Source organism: Pinus tabuliformis, chromosome 9 (assembly GCF_031772625.1).
Source record: "Pinus tabuliformis cultivar Carrire ecotype Pingquan chromosome 9, CPIR1, whole genome shotgun sequence".
Classification (NCBI taxonomy): Eukaryota; Viridiplantae; Streptophyta; class Pinopsida; order Pinales; family Pinaceae; genus Pinus; species Pinus tabuliformis.
In genome coordinates, this window is record NC_142307.1 from 724860030 (window position 1) to 724875878 (window position 15849).

The window sequence follows — 15849 nt, forward strand, 5'->3', positions numbered from 1 at the left end:
TTCTTCCATGCGCCTTTAGCACTTGATTTCTGCCTTTTAACTATGAAATGGGAATCCACCTCCTCAGTATCAACAAAAGGGTCTTCACCACCCTCATCACTTCCTTCAGTGTCTTATTCCTCTTCCTTGGCTGGACACTCTATCTCTGGTGCAGTGTCATTCTCTAGCTCGATTATGACTTTCTTAGTCACCTTCTATTGGCCCTTCTTGTTTCCCTTCTTAGTTTTTTGCTTCTGAGTATGTGCACCTGAAACGTCTGTCGCTACTCAACTTGTGTTTGCTTGTTCTTTATCTACTCCTTCTTTCAATTCTAGAATTCTCATACACCACTGAATAGCCAGCGAAGCCACTGCTCACCACCTATCATGCAATGGAATCATTTGTTGGCTTTAGGGGCTCTGACCTAGGTTCAGAGTTAGCTACATTAAACAACCAAACCCTATACCATTGGCCCTTTTGGCAATGATCTACTCATGGAGACCGCAGTCTCACCCGAGGTGATATTGGGGGATGTTGGAACCAGGTTTCCGCATCTAGGAGGATATGGAGTGTGGATCTCGGCTTAGTCTTAGATATATTTTTGCGCTATGCAATCTTACTTAGTATTATGCCAAATATGATCTATTCATATAAAAAAAATGATGGCAGACCTAAACTCTATCTCATGTGCTTAAATCAATGGATCTTAACTGTAATTAAATATAACTACATTCAACTATGAATTTTAATCTTATCTTTATTATGCAACAGGAAAGTAAATAATAATCGCATAAAGTTGAGTAGAAAATGTAAGTACACAAATGTGCCTTCAAGATATTCTTTATTAACTTCAAATCTTGCAATTACAGACTTTCTTACCCTGCGTACACAACTGCAGGCACCTGCAGACATAGCTGATGACATACCAAGGTCTCTGCGTACACAGCTGCAGGAAACTTTCCCTTCACCTGAACAGAGAAAGATATAACAATTACAAACTCAAAATATCCAAGCGTATCATAGCATCACATATCTTTGACTTACTAACACAACCCTTTATATATATTTTTCCCTTATAATACCATGGTCCGAAAACCATGGGAAAAAATAAAAATATACTCAGTAATCCCATCATTTTATAAAATAAGGGGCTCTGGCCTGCCCTAAAGCTCCTATGACTCCTAAAGCACTACACAAAGCATGTTTCACTCCTCAAAACGTGGGTTCTTTCCAAAATTTTGATAAAAAATTAACCTAGGGGGACCCTACACAACAGACCCCAAACAAAAATATGTGACTTGTCTCAAGTCACTTAGCTGGTATATCCTAAATATTTGCTTTGAGATCATTGTATGCATCCTTCAAAGGCTGAACTATTTATGCGCACTGTGTGGCAACCTGTCGTACTTTCTCTACCAACTTCTCTGTCGTCATCCCTATTGTCGCCAAACTGATGGTTCTTTGCATTTTCCTTATGTTCTTAAACATTCTCTCAACCATCTGTGAGCATTGAATGGCTTCCTCAGCCCATGGTTATGTCTGTGCTAAAATAATATTCTCCTTTCGCCGCAGCTCATTAATATGTCCTTGCAAAACATTCCCTACTAGAGATGGGCAAACCGTTGTGCAAGTGCCAAGGTCAGTGCCATCACTTTGATCTCATCAAACTGTTGCTTCCTATTGTGGATCTCTTTCTAAATCTTCTATACATGTGGGTCCTTATACAAAGAGGTCCATATCTCCCTGATATCTTCAAATATTTGGCTACAGTCCATGACTATAGTAGCTATATCTTCCATAGTAGCCTTGATATTGGATATGCATTGTTTGTGAACCTCTCGAGGAGTTGTTGGTTGTATCCTCATCTCCAACTCCGTAATATGCATTTCCAACTCAAATTTTACTCTGTCAACTTACGCCTTTGATTCTTTAACTGCTGCCGAAATCTTCTAAAGCTTCTCCTCTAGTGATGCCTCTATCTATATCTGGAGCTCTAATAGCTCAATACATGCTTTGGTGATGGCCTCCTCTAGTTGCTTCCTATGCACAACTGCCTCATCACACTCCATGATGGCTTGATTCTTGGTCTCGAACATATGCCGATTTTCATATTTAACTTCTTTAATCACCAAAAGAGCATGTTTCTCCCATATCTTTAGTTCATCAAAGACTCCATGATGTAACTTGTGCAAAGCTTGAATGGGGAGTGCTGCAAGGTTGAAACTAAAATTTTTCCAATGCTACGTGTGCTCTTAGTCTTGGACTATCTCAAAATGTAGAGATCCCTCTGGTAGTTTCACATTTCAGAGCTTGGATGTGATTTTTGTAATTGTCCTAAATGGTGCCATGCTCGATTAACCCATATTCACCTGAGTCAAGCTAACTTGAACTACGAGCACGTGAACTTACAACTTCTTGAGGCCCAGTTGGACCTTTGTCAACACTAATTTTTACTGGTCTTCAATGTATCCCCATAAGTCCTCTGTCATAGCTCATATTGTGTCTCCTATCTCGTTCTGCGCCAGCAGATCTGTCCAACTTTTACTTCTTCCGCACACCTCTAAAACTTGATTTCTGCCTTTTAACTATGAAAGGTTAATCCACCTCCTTAGTGTCAAAAAAAGGGTCTTCACCACCCTCATCACCTCCTTCGGTGTCTTGTTCCTCCTGCTTGGCTACGCACTCTATCTCCGGCATAGTGTCCTTCTCTATTTCAACTGTGACTTTTTGAGTCATCTCCTTTTGGCCCTTCTTCTTTCCCTTCTTGGTTCTCAGTCCACACACCTAAAACATTTGTCCTTGCTCAATTGCTGCTTGCTTTTTCTTTCTCTGCTCCTTCCGTCAATTCCAGAATTCTCATACACCTCCCAATAACTAGCGAATATGTTGCTCGCCACCCATTGTGCAATGAAACCATTTGTCGGCTTGAGGGGCTCAGACCCAGATTCAGAGTTAGTTGTGATAACCAACAAAATCCTACAACTGGCCCTTTCGGTAATGATATGATTCCGTAGAATGCAGTCTCACCTAAGGCGATATTGGGGGATGCTAGAACAAGGTTTCCACATCTGCATGGATATGGAGTGTGGATCTCGACTTATTCTTAGATATATTTCCATGCTATGCAATCTTACTCACTATTATACCAAATGTGATCTATTCATACAAAAAGACTACTCGCAGTTGTAAACTCTATCTTCTGTGCATAAATCAATGGATCTTAACTATAATTAACTGTAACTGCATTCAACTATGAGTTCTGATATTATCTTTATTTCCCTTCAAAATAGTAAACAATAATTGCATAAAGTAGAGTAGAAAAGGTAAGTACACAAATATGCCTTCAAAATATTCTTTATTAACTTCATATCTTGCAATTACAATCTTTATTATCTTGCCACACAACTGCAAAGGCCTACACACACATTTGTAGACTTACCAAAATCTCCATGTACATAGCTTCAAGAACCTTCCCCTTCCCCCGAACACAGAAAGATATAACAATTACAGACTCAAAACATCCAAGTGTATCATAACATCACATACCTTTGACATACCAAGACAACCCTTCATATATATTTTCCCCTTACAATACCATGGTCTGCAAACCATCGGTAGAACTCAAAATATACTAATTAATCCCATCCCTTTACAAAATAAAGGGTTTTAACCTGCCCTAAGTCCCCTATGACTACTAAAGAACTACGTGAAGCACGTTCTACTCCTCAAAATGTAGGTTCATTACAAAACCTTGAAAAAACTTTGACCTAGGGGGACCTTACCCAACACATACTATGACGCCTTGATGACCTTGGAAAAAGTAAGGAATGGAAGAAGACTATTGCCTAAGTTGGAAATGACAATAAAAATAGCAGCCCATCTAGTGTAGGTGCCAAGCAATTTGGTGTAAATGATACGATTAAGGATAAGAAAGAAGGAAATGATAAAAATGAAGAAACAATGGAGGAAGAATGATCCCAATAAAGAGAAGAATACTTCTCATAAGATATTGAACAAAAATGTGGACTCAACAATGAAGGATATATCATATTACTAAAGAATCATTAGGGGAACACGACTACATTCATAGAAAACTATATTGTATCCAACTCGCAAGAAAATCAAATGACTCTAGAGAAGTTGCAAAAGTCATTTATAATGTCTTGTAAAGCATGTATAGAAAAAATACAATTAACAAATTGTATGTCACTACCAAGTTTATGTATACTAAGAAACATGGAGAATTACTCATTTGGTTTTACAAACATCCATTTTTACTCAAGGTTGCAATGAAAGGAGCACTATTTAATCGTCATGTTATTATCAAGGAACTATAATATTATTTATAGAAATTCAGTAAAAAACATAGACAACTATCATAAGCATTAAGGTGTCTAATAAGGATGGGGTAATACCAAATATTTACATTTTATGATCTAAATAAAGAATTATAAAGTAAGAAATCATGCCTAAATATTTATATGGTGATATAAAATATCACTTAGATAATCATACAACTCTTGGAACTTAATGCCATCAAAACAATTTTATCTGACATTTTGTTGTAACAAATATGAAAATAGGATTGCAAATAGAAAAAGCTTCATGCGTTCATTTGGGAATACAAAACCAATGACAACAAGAAGAGTAGGAGCATCCCAATAACTTTGCTACCATTGGGGGAGCCAAATAAATATCTTCTTTATAATGGAAATAAAATTGAGTTAGATATTATGATTAGATAGAGAAAGAAACAAGGAGAACTAGGATGTTGAGATACTCTATGCTCCAAGATTTGATACCTCCAAAAAATATTAACATTGTATAGAGTCAAGGAGGCTAAGGTTCCTCCATCTATTGCACATGGACGTGAACAAGAAGAGCTGGAAATGGATATTAAGATGGGTTAAGTATCCTTTTTTAGGTTCAACATGGAAATAATTGGTCACATAAATAAAAAAATCAAAGAAGTTACAAGGTGTGAACCAGTGGTTACGTGATGGAGCCTCCATCAATATTCAACCTTCTATTACTATAGTCTAGGAAGAATTATAATGGTACAGTGCTAGGCTAGAACTAGAGGTGGACTTGAAGTGTGGGAGCTATGGATATTTAGATATAGGGTAGACATGCACAGACTAGAACATTACAAGTCTTTGCTTAGACCAAATACATGTTATAAACTATGTAACTATAGTATACATTGGTGAAACCAACGTAAGGTAGAGATGAGGCATGGTGACATGTGTTACACACACCTGTAGACAGAGATACACTTGTTAACTCCACAAAAGATGCATAATGCAACTAATGGAAGAAAACATTACACAACTCAATGGATAACCTAGCGGTATACAAAATTCTACAAGGTGAAAACAATGACAGAGAAAAGGACCAGTGTGTTAAGTGTGGAATGTTACAAAGTCTGAGTTAGTATGAAAGCGTGTTACATAAATTGTCTCTTATGTATGCTGACCTCGATATTTGTTAGCAAAGAAGGAATATTAGGATAAATACTAGACTTAGTGCACTAGATCAATTATGCATGGTAGGATTGACAAAGTAATAATATTGATAGAAGTATGTGTTATAGATATATTCTAGAGCAGATTGCCCAAATTAAATTTTGTTCACCCCAAAAATTCACAAGAAGGATTATGCTCATATTGTTGACCAAAATGTTAAATCTTAGGAAGAATTTACAATAGAGCTACATCATTAACATGGAAGGTTTCCTATATTTCACACCCTATGTGCAAACAATATTGAAGGATATCCATTATGAGATGTATTTGGATGCATGATTATTAGTATTTTGTAAGAAAATTTGTCCATATCGACATATGAAAGATTAATGATGCAAAAAATTCTTCAACTGAAATCCAAATTGTGGTGCCAACAACTTCATAAGTTTGGGTATTTGTGTCTTGGGCTGAAGCTCATACAAAACTTCTTCAACAAGTGATCATGTTTGCTACAAATGTCAATTTCATGAATTACACTAATATTACATAGTCTTTAAGGCCTTTGTTAACCTATATGATGATGTGAATTTCAATATCAAATGCATATAATTTATTTTCCCAACACCTTCATTCTCCCTTGGTCTCACTATCATGCAATAATCCCTCTAAAGGTTTCTAGATGGTATCAAAATTCTGGTAGAGTGTACCAAATTTTATCCATAGTGAACTACAAAAGAAATTGGGACAACTATTAGTTTCGCTAAAGAAATTCTAATATATTTTGAGACCTCCTTCATAAAATTAACCCAAAAGGTAGAACAAGAAAGTGTATGTGGAAAATAACTTTCAATATATCTCTTGGAATTTTGTACTGATCTTATTGGAAAATTTTTCTCTCCAATCTTCACTTGTTCCTTTCAAATCTTTAATACTTATATGAATGGGTAAGGATGAATATCGGTTCCACCTTTTTAATAACATGGTACTTTTCCTGCCATATATGTCAGTGATTTTGGAGTATGAAAATGGATAAATTTTACTACTCAAACTGTCAATCATTTTCATGTAATGGGAAAGGGAAAGAGGCTTACCCACATCTCAAAGTAATGCGTTGGATTTTTTAGTGGAAATTATTTTGATTTTTCTTGTAGTTCATGCTATGTCATCTCCATCAATGACATATTAATAAGAAGTACAAGAACATCACCTAGCAAGTCATATATTATGGGTACACTATAATTCTAATTTGTAAAAACATTGTGTTGACAAACGACTATGTTAGTATGTAATTCCCCAATGAAATGTCATTTCCTTTTGTAGTAGTGATTGAGAAAATAAAAAAAAGGGTGGGGAAGGGGGGATTAATGAATCTATTGAGATTGTGTACATTTCAATTTCAAAGCTCTTCATAGTCAAAAGATGCAGCTAAGTCTAAGAAAATGGATGTTACAAATCTTAGGAATTTTCAATTTCATATTGTGCTAAAGAGATAGCATATTTGGAAGTGTTTTTGTAGCAAAAGACTCTCTTGAAATCCAAGTGGTAGAGAACTTAGTAATATAGGGGACTTTACACTAAGGTCTAACATGATTGAGTGAGTAACTGAATGTAGTATCGAAAATCTTAGTTTGATAGATATTCAAAACATGACTAATGATATGTTTAAGTGAATGAAAACTCAATGAATTTGGTTTTGTTTTTAACTAAATCAATACTAAAGAATTGCTATGTTGAGGTTTGTCTTTTATACATCTATATTTTGTGAAAGCATTGGAGGGATATCTGCTTGATTTTTTTTTTGTTTCAACTAAACCCCATTATTATTGATGTGAAAGGGGGAGGTAATAAGAGGGAAGGATAAATAAAAAGAAATATTTCTTAAGAAAAATGGAGGAGGATTAATGTGTTTCCATAAGTGCCAAAGGGGGAGATTATTAAATAATTTGTTGTTGATGGCAAGGGGTGTTGAAGATACAATTGTTGAAGTTTTCCTATGTTCATCTAAGCCATAGTTGAATATATAGTGTTTGTATTGTTGTTAATACTCCTATATAAAGATGTACGTAAGTCTAATGCTAGGAGGAATGCTTTCATCAAGTGCAAACACTATGATGTTGTTATATGGATCCTTGCATATGTTGTGATGTTAATATTGTTGATGTATTTCTAAGAAACAAGGTACATTGCAAAGGTTATTGATTTATTATTGAAGAAATTGAGTATGTGTTATTTGTCACAGGTATTGCCACTATTTTTGGAAGATATTATGATGTAGATGCTTGCACATTTGGTGATGTGTAAGGATGACTTGTGAAATGTTTGTGTAAGACTAGTTAAAACTGATTACAATGGTCGATTAAAGGCTAATTACAATGAGATTATTTAAGTTTTGTGGTGTTGGGATTATAATTTCTTATTTAACTTTTAAAATAAAATTTGGTCGACCATTAAGTTTTCTTTGATATTCAAAATATAAACAAGTATGAAATGAGTAGGTGGAATACAAAGAGGTGAGATTTTCATTTTAGATTCCTGCATTGGAATACAAAAAATTAGAAAAATTTGTATATAAAAATATGTGATTTTGGATGGTAGAATGGATGGTTAGCTTTTGAATTAAAAGAGTTGTTGTGAGTTACCTAACAAAAAGATAAAAAATAAGAGGGGAAGATGTGAAGAAGAATTGAGTAAGAGAAGAAAAAGACAAAGAGATGGAGGTATGCAGAGTTAAAGACCGAGTAAGCCAACATGTAAAATGTTTCATGTACCAAGGAATTGTTGTCTCCTTTCAGGTAGTAGCCTAAAATAATATTAGCTTGGAGCTCGCCGAAGAGGGAGTAGGAGCTTCCTATCAAGTAGTACCTTGCATAGTCTCTTGTAGGTAGAAGCTTAGAAAAAGTTAATGTAAAAGAGGGAGTAGGATATTTTTAGAAAGTTCTAGCTTGAAAAATGTGAAAATTCTATTGCAATTAATCTGGTAATTATTCACCTATGGTTTAATATATTATTTGTCCTATTAAATCTATTAACTCCAAATACTAATAAAATCACAACAACAAATTTCACGAATTAATAAACCTTAGAAACTATGAAAACAACACACATAAAATGAACATCGAAATTTTTGGACAATTTTTCGATGGTAAAAACCCAATTTGGGGAAAACTAGTTTTGTAGAAGAGGGTTTTATTATCTTTTAGCAAATTTGTAAGTGAAAACTACATAAAGTGTTTTCCATAAACTCGAAAAGCACAAGAAAATTATTTTCTTCACTTCTGCAAGCTAATTCGACCTCCTAGAAGTAATTCAAAGTCTTAGAATCAATTCAACCCTCCTGTATAGCCTCAACTCAGCCCACAAGTGTGTCTTGGAGAAAATCTCATCCTCCACTCGAAACTCACACCTCCTAGAGAAATATTTTGGCTTCCACTAGAAAATTGGTCTTTTATAGAAAATCCATGCTTTCCTCTTGCAAATCAACCTCTCTGACAAATTTGTCTTCTCATTGGAAAATTGTCGTCCTTCTAGAAATTCAAACCACTAGAGAATATGGCCTTCTATAAAATAATTCAACCTCACTTGATCTCTCAGAAACTATAGATGATTGTGAAGTAATATCTATGACAAATAGCTCATCACTCACTACTAATATCATATGCTAGTGTCCCACACTATCACTTTGCCTTTGCTAAATTAAATTTTGTATGTCTCCAAGATACCCATTAACTTCCTCTTATAACATCTTGTTGAGAATTCAATGGCCAAGATCTAATCACAATTCATGGCTAAGATGATATTGACTCCATCAAATCACTTTTCTTGAAGTCAATAGAGAGAAAAAGGCTTGTCTTAATTAATATGATTAATTAGCCAATTTCCCTACGTTAGAAGTAAAAAAATAATTTTAAAAAACTAGTTAATAATTTAATTTAGAAATTTTCAATTAGAAAAACAAATTGGGCTTGGAGATAAATTACCTTCTTGTTCTCTTAGCCTCAATTACATTTCCTAATACTAGAACACTTGCCTGAGCTACAAAATATAACACAAAATAGCAGAGCTCCAAAAGTTGATGTAATATAGGAAGTAGGAGCTTTTCTTTCCATGAAAACAATAACAAATTCGTGGTTTTTTTTCCCTTCATGGGTTTCCACTTATCTCTCATTTCCACATGTGTTTCTTTTGTATGTTGATTCTTATGTTGTAGTTGAATGTTGTTTACATGTTGAATTTATTTTTCCTATGATGTAATATTGCACATTTAATAGGTTAGATAAATATTTAAAAAAATGTAAACATAAAATTGATATCAATGAATGCATTAGTTTCATTAAGTTCATTCATAGGCTTGCTTACAATATTTAGTGGAGACATACTTATTTCCTATTACTGGGGAATTTTTACAAGTTAATGATTCTTAAATTCATTAAAAAATGTAGCAACTAATTTTATATGCAACTAATTTTATGGGACAAATTTCACAAATGGGATATTTTTTGGACATTTGCTGAAAAAAATATTAGCCAATTTGGTTAAAAATTTGCATATTTTTTACATATATATAATTAAATGGATGATATTTTCCAAAAATTTACCAATTTTAAAAGTAAATTACAATTTTTTTTTTTTTTAAATATTGTCTCCATTCTATATATATAAATTTTGAAAAATAGGAAAAATATTAAATGTTTAAAAAATACCTAGGTCTAGCACAATATAGATATATGTTATATCTTGTTTCTGAGTATAACATGAAGATAACCCTTTCCCATAACATGGACCCCATTGTCATTTCCAAATTTGAATTGAATTTTAAGAAATTTATTTATAGTAGATAAAAGTCTTTTAGATTGATCACATCATTAGTTGGTTTGAAACTTCGACCAAATCTTAATAATCTGATCAATTTGAAAGTCTTCTATCTACGTTATGGATCACAAAAGTCTTAGATCTAAAATTCATTTATCTTCTTAAAAAGATCATAATTTCTAATCATATGATTGCAGCAATGATTGTTCAAAAACAATGTATATTTATCATCTTCCTTTAGTAAATTGCATGTGAAGAATGTAATGTGTTCATAATGCTTAATGGATTCCTCAATTTAGTTGGTCTTTAATCTATTGATAAGAAAAAAATATTTTATTGTAATCAAACTCATAGTTCCTATAACACTAGCAATACATACATTATATATTTATGTGTTCTTCATAACTCCTTTCTTTTTCTACACCATCTTCTTGTGTTCTCCCTATACCTCATAGACATTCATGGTCAATGGAAAACTTCATTTATATTTTACTTTTTCAATGAGGGAAGATCAAAGTTCTCATCAATTTTCACACAAACCATACATATTGCATTTGCACTTAATTCTTTCTAAAACACTACATACATTCCTCATAAAACTGCAAGGATCATAGATACATAATTTTGAACTATGACCACTAAATCATACTACTTTGGACCAAGATCTTAAAATATTTTCCAAAATTCTTTATTCTACAATATATTCACACTAGTCATTAGTCATCTTCTTTTATTCTTCAACTTTTACACATTTGAATTCTCTTTTTAGAGTTTAAAGCCTTACCGAATTTTCTTATAGAATATTTTCATTCATGGCACTAGCTACGTGGGGAAGGCTGACTTCTTCAATGTAGATAGTGCGCCAATATAAAGATAGGTTACTCTTTTTATTACTGTTCTATTTTTTTAATTATGTTGATATATTGTGAAAAAATTAATATCAAAGTTCAACCAACAATAATTTTACTACTTCCCATAGATATTGGGCCTCCAATGACATGTTTCAATGATATCTTTCTTTTGATATTCTAATATTTATAGTTGTTTCTTATAGAATGTAGAATATATTATAAAAAATTATGCTTACAACAATTTTTGTAATATCATTTTTTACCCTCTATGCTTTGATATCATTGTCACGTAAGGAAGCAAATAAAATATAATTAAACATTAAAAAACTTAATAAATAAAACTTATGTTAGACACCTTTTCAAGGAATTAAGAACTAAGGCATAAATTGCAAGGATCAAGGGTTAACTTTATAAAATGAAAAATCAGATTATAATTTTAATTCCTTTGTAAGAAAAATTTTAGAATATTTCAAAAATAACTTTGATACAATATTTGAAAATTAAAATTTATTTACTAAAAAAATAGATAAAACAAAACTTGCTGAATTTAAATTAAAATAAATATAGATATTAAATAACATTAATATTTTAATTATCAACAAGTAAATTACGATGATTTCTTAATTCAAATAATATTTACCAAAGGCAACTCTGGAGCACTTACTAAATTAAGCATACATAAAATGAAAGGAAAGATTTCTTAAATTAAGGTAAATGTGAGTATCTCTTTACGAATTTTCCTTAGAGATTATATATATATATATATATATATATATTTATTTATTTATTTATTTTAATTGAAGATAATTTTTAAAATAAAAATTTTGTTAAATTTTATTTAAATTTATAATATTAATTATATATTTATAAAAATAAATTTAAATAAGATCACAAATTAAGAAATAAAAAAGTTACACACGATCTGACGCTCTATCTCCTGAGATTTTCTCGAAAAAGGTCATATATCAAAAATCCCTTTTTTGAACTATCCATTTTTGAAAATGTCCAGTAGAGCCATAGTTGGCAGGTTTGGCAGGAGCTGCTAGTACCGGCGTTTGCGCGTCTAACTAATTATTTAATTCGTTCATTGAAATCCACATATGGTACTGCCGTCTGTGATAATGCGTGTGTGCTTAACTACCATTTATCACACGGTTGGATAGATTTTAATTTTTTTTTGTAGATTCATATAATCGAAAATTAAACAAATTTGTGTTTCTTTAATATTTAAAAATCATATTTTATTTTACAAAATTTATTATAATTTTAAAATAAGCTCAGTGTAATAATCCGTTTTAATTTATTTGATAATGTGACCATAAACACTTTTACTACATTGTGTATTTGGTTTATTTAAAATGCGCATAAATTTAATATTTCTAAAATGACATAAAAATTATATAAATTAGGGAAGACAAACTTATCATTTCTATAAATTCCCATTAAATTTCAATAAATCTCTTTTAAATTGCTAAAAACAATTGACCAGAATATATAAACAAAATCAAATACTTATACTAATTAAAATAGATTTTCATAAAAACGTTTTCGATTAGACCAAATATATGATAAATGCAAATGCGTTAAAAATAAAATTTATTTTAGTACATAAAAAACCATGAAAAAAATCTCATGGAATAATATATAAGTGGTCGCAATGGCTGATTGACGGCCAACCTAGAATTAATCTCGATGGCTGATTCTCCAAATATCTGGTAATCAAAAGATATGGACAACGCCAGTGTCTCTCTAATTTCCAAATATTAAGAGAAGGAACAATGAAGATAAGCTCAAGACCTAGAATTCGCCTTTTAAACGTAACTGTCCGATAAATTACCTCTTCCCCCGTTAAATGTTATATCAGGGTTTGTTTTACTTCTTGCAGTGTCCTATCTTGTTCTTTTGATTCGTAAGAGTTGTCAACGTCTTTACTAACGCATCTGAGCTCATTTTATGTATATAATTTATTTAGTGCCACACTTTTACAAATGACAAATCGGAAAGGTTGGTACGCATTTCACAAAAATCAGGAGTGCAATCAGAGAAGGGTAACCACATCCAAGAAAACGCAAGAACTACGTTTTCTAGTTTTAATATCATTTAATAGAACATCACTGCCTATATTAATGGAACAAAACTAAGTACGCACATTACTTAACAGCTACATAACAGTATGTTCTTCGGGATTTCCTTGTATATAAGGACCATAACAATATCCAAACAACCCTAGTCTAAGGCTTTTTTTTGTTGGGATGAAAAAATGTTGGATTATATTATGTAATAGTGTATATTCCCAAATGAGTCATGGGTAGATCTAAATTTTCATATTCAAAATGTTTCTATTAATAATTGATCAAATTAATCAAGAAATAGAGTTATACACATTTTATTATATTAAAAAATTGTTATTCAATAACTGCTCATAACTGCCATGATTGAGATAGTGGGTTTTACCCTAACTGACTGTGCCAAAAAGAAAGAACATAACCATATAGACTTAGCGCCCCAAAAACAAAGAACAAAACCCTATAGACTTAGCATAGATATATTAAGAAAATTAAAAAACGGAAGCCCCTCCATATCAATGTAATGTATGGTAACAAAATAATCAGCAATCCCAATCCAATACTTTAACACCAAATCTGCAACCTGATTCTTCACGATATATGTGCTCAAAACACTGAGACTCTAAAATACGAGAAGATGGTGTCGCTACTTAATCATTCTTAAATGTTTTCCGCATCAGTACTCTGGTTTCTCTTTTCGTTGGCTACATGACTAAGAAGTCGTGCAAGTGGACGATTCATTATCGTCATTCTTCTGATTTTCATTCATGACGCTGAAAAGAGCGACACCCAGAAGAAGCACTGAAATTCGGCTCCTCGTTTTGATGGCTAATGGTGAAAAAAGAAGCACCCACCGGCAATCCAAGTGCATTATCAAGAACAAAAGTTGTGATCCTGAAGCCTTCCCGGGAGTTTGGTGGATGGAAGGGCTGAAATTCATGCATCTTGAAAAATGTAAAAACTAACCTGGAGGTAAACGGTCTAGGAGGTTCATACGGAACCACGTCGATCAGCGGCGGCAATCCTAATATAGCAGCACATAGAATCAAATTACATATTCATGATAGAACGCACATTTGATGTTCTATCGATAAATTTCATGGCGAAACAAAGAAATACAATCATCATACCTATATGATCGTTGGTGCTGAAATAACCCACTTGTAACCTGCAGAATGCAGCCATTAACACCGTTGTTCTGAAATTAAGTAATGGATTCTACGTGACATTTTATTGGAAATATGTTCTGAGTTCAGGCGGATTATAACATACCAGTGCAGATACCCGCCGCCAGGATCGTCAGGATCCATCAAAACCTGATGATGGTTTTATGAAATAATTAATGGTATGAATTTCAATTTGAGGAAATACAGGTATATAAATAATTATTACGCAACCTATTGATTAAATTAGGAATTAAACTTACAAGTGCTACTAATTTCGGGTCTCTGAAGATTTGCTGTATCTCTAGATCATCAAGATTATAATAGTTATCCAACCTAGTAGGAGGGTGTTGCACTTGAGCAGGGGCTACTTCATCACTTATGATGATTTGTGTATCGCCGTACTGTATGACGATCTCCAGACGAGGATTGAAATCAGAGAGAAGTTCGGGTCCGATAACTCCAAACTCCATCAGCACCCTTCTTACCGCCTCCATTCTTTTACGCAACACCTGCTCAGGATGCGAAAGGAAAAATGGACAACGCTTCTGAAATCTCTGGAGCCAAAGATCCGAATTGAAGAATAATTTGTGAAAGAATGAACCGGAGTTCCACAGCTAATTTCTTTTTAAAAGGCAGGGAATGTGGGACCCACGAAGAAAGACTTAAATAATGTGAAGAAGTGAGTCAAGGTTTCTGATGGAGGCGCTTTTCATAGAAAAGGAGAAGTAGATTTGTTTCCCGGAGTATAATTATAAACAAATTCTTATGTTTATTCATATATAATCAAGGTCATTCATATATTTATAAATTAAACTATTTAAAATTAATATTAAAGTAGAAATAAAAAAACCTTGCTTTATTTATAAAAACAAATAAAAAATTAAAGCAGAAATCCTCAAAGTAAACTAATTTAAATTGGGATAATTTTAAACCATTGATATTTTCAAATTAATTTTATTTGTGCTAGCTTTACTACAACTTTCGCATTGCACTCGAATGGCAATGTTTTTGTAATTTTAACCAATGGTTTCCTAAAATGTTGATTATTTTTATTTTTTCAAAATTTAAAAACATATTTCTAATTTTTGAAAAACATATTTCTAATTTTTTCATTGGTTAAGCAAGTATCGATATGGCATAATTATGTTGCTGTAGGGTGATTTAATTTTGGTATATATCATACATCGAAAAATAATTATAAAATAGGAAAAACTGAATTACATGATTAGCTATTGTAGATGCTCTTACACTAATTGTCTTGATTAGCTATTGTAGATGCTCTTACACTAATTGTCTTGATTAGCTATTGTAGATGCTCTCACACTAGTTGTCTTGATTGTCATGGTTGATTTGAAGTGAGCAATGTAATTTAAGCTAATGATTTGATAACAAGGATAGAGGGCGAAGGTTTCATGAAAAATATTGATGGATGGTTGAGTGTAAGGTTCTTTAAGTAACCAAGGGGGGAGGGGAGGTGTCACGCCCATGAGTCGTGTGTGCGACATGCGACAAG

The 15849-nt window shown here is 32.6% G+C and overlaps 1 protein-coding gene across 1 annotated transcript; it reads right to left on the reverse strand.

The window, feature by feature from the left end:
- Window positions 1-854: 854 nt before the first annotated feature.
- Window positions 855-14830, reverse strand: LOC149150739 (protein FLOWERING LOCUS T-like). The gene is made up of 5 exons (XM_089442928.1): window positions 14597-14830; window positions 14443-14486; window positions 14301-14338; window positions 14025-14194; window positions 855-947 (listed from the first exon to the last, which is right to left on the reverse strand). The coding sequence occupies exons 1-5, from the start codon at window positions 14828-14830 to the stop codon at window positions 855-857; spliced, it is 579 nt and encodes a 192-aa protein (XP_089299054.1).
- Between the last annotated feature and the right edge of the window lie 1019 nt (window positions 14831-15849).

Excerpts from the sequence above, each read along its gene's own strand:
- LOC149150739 (XM_089442928.1), bottom strand. The coding sequence starts at position 14,830 with ATGGAGGCGGTAAGAAGGGTGCTGATGGAGTTTGGAGTTATCGGACCC. Across the intron at positions 14,487-14,596 it reads ACCCGAAATTAGTAGCACTT|GTTTTGATGGATCCTGACGA; the intron begins GTAAGTTTAATT and ends AACCATCATCAG. Across the intron at positions 14,195-14,300 it reads CAGCACCAACGATCATATAG|GATTGCCGCCGCTGATCGAC; the intron begins GTATGATGATTG and ends CTGCTATATTAG.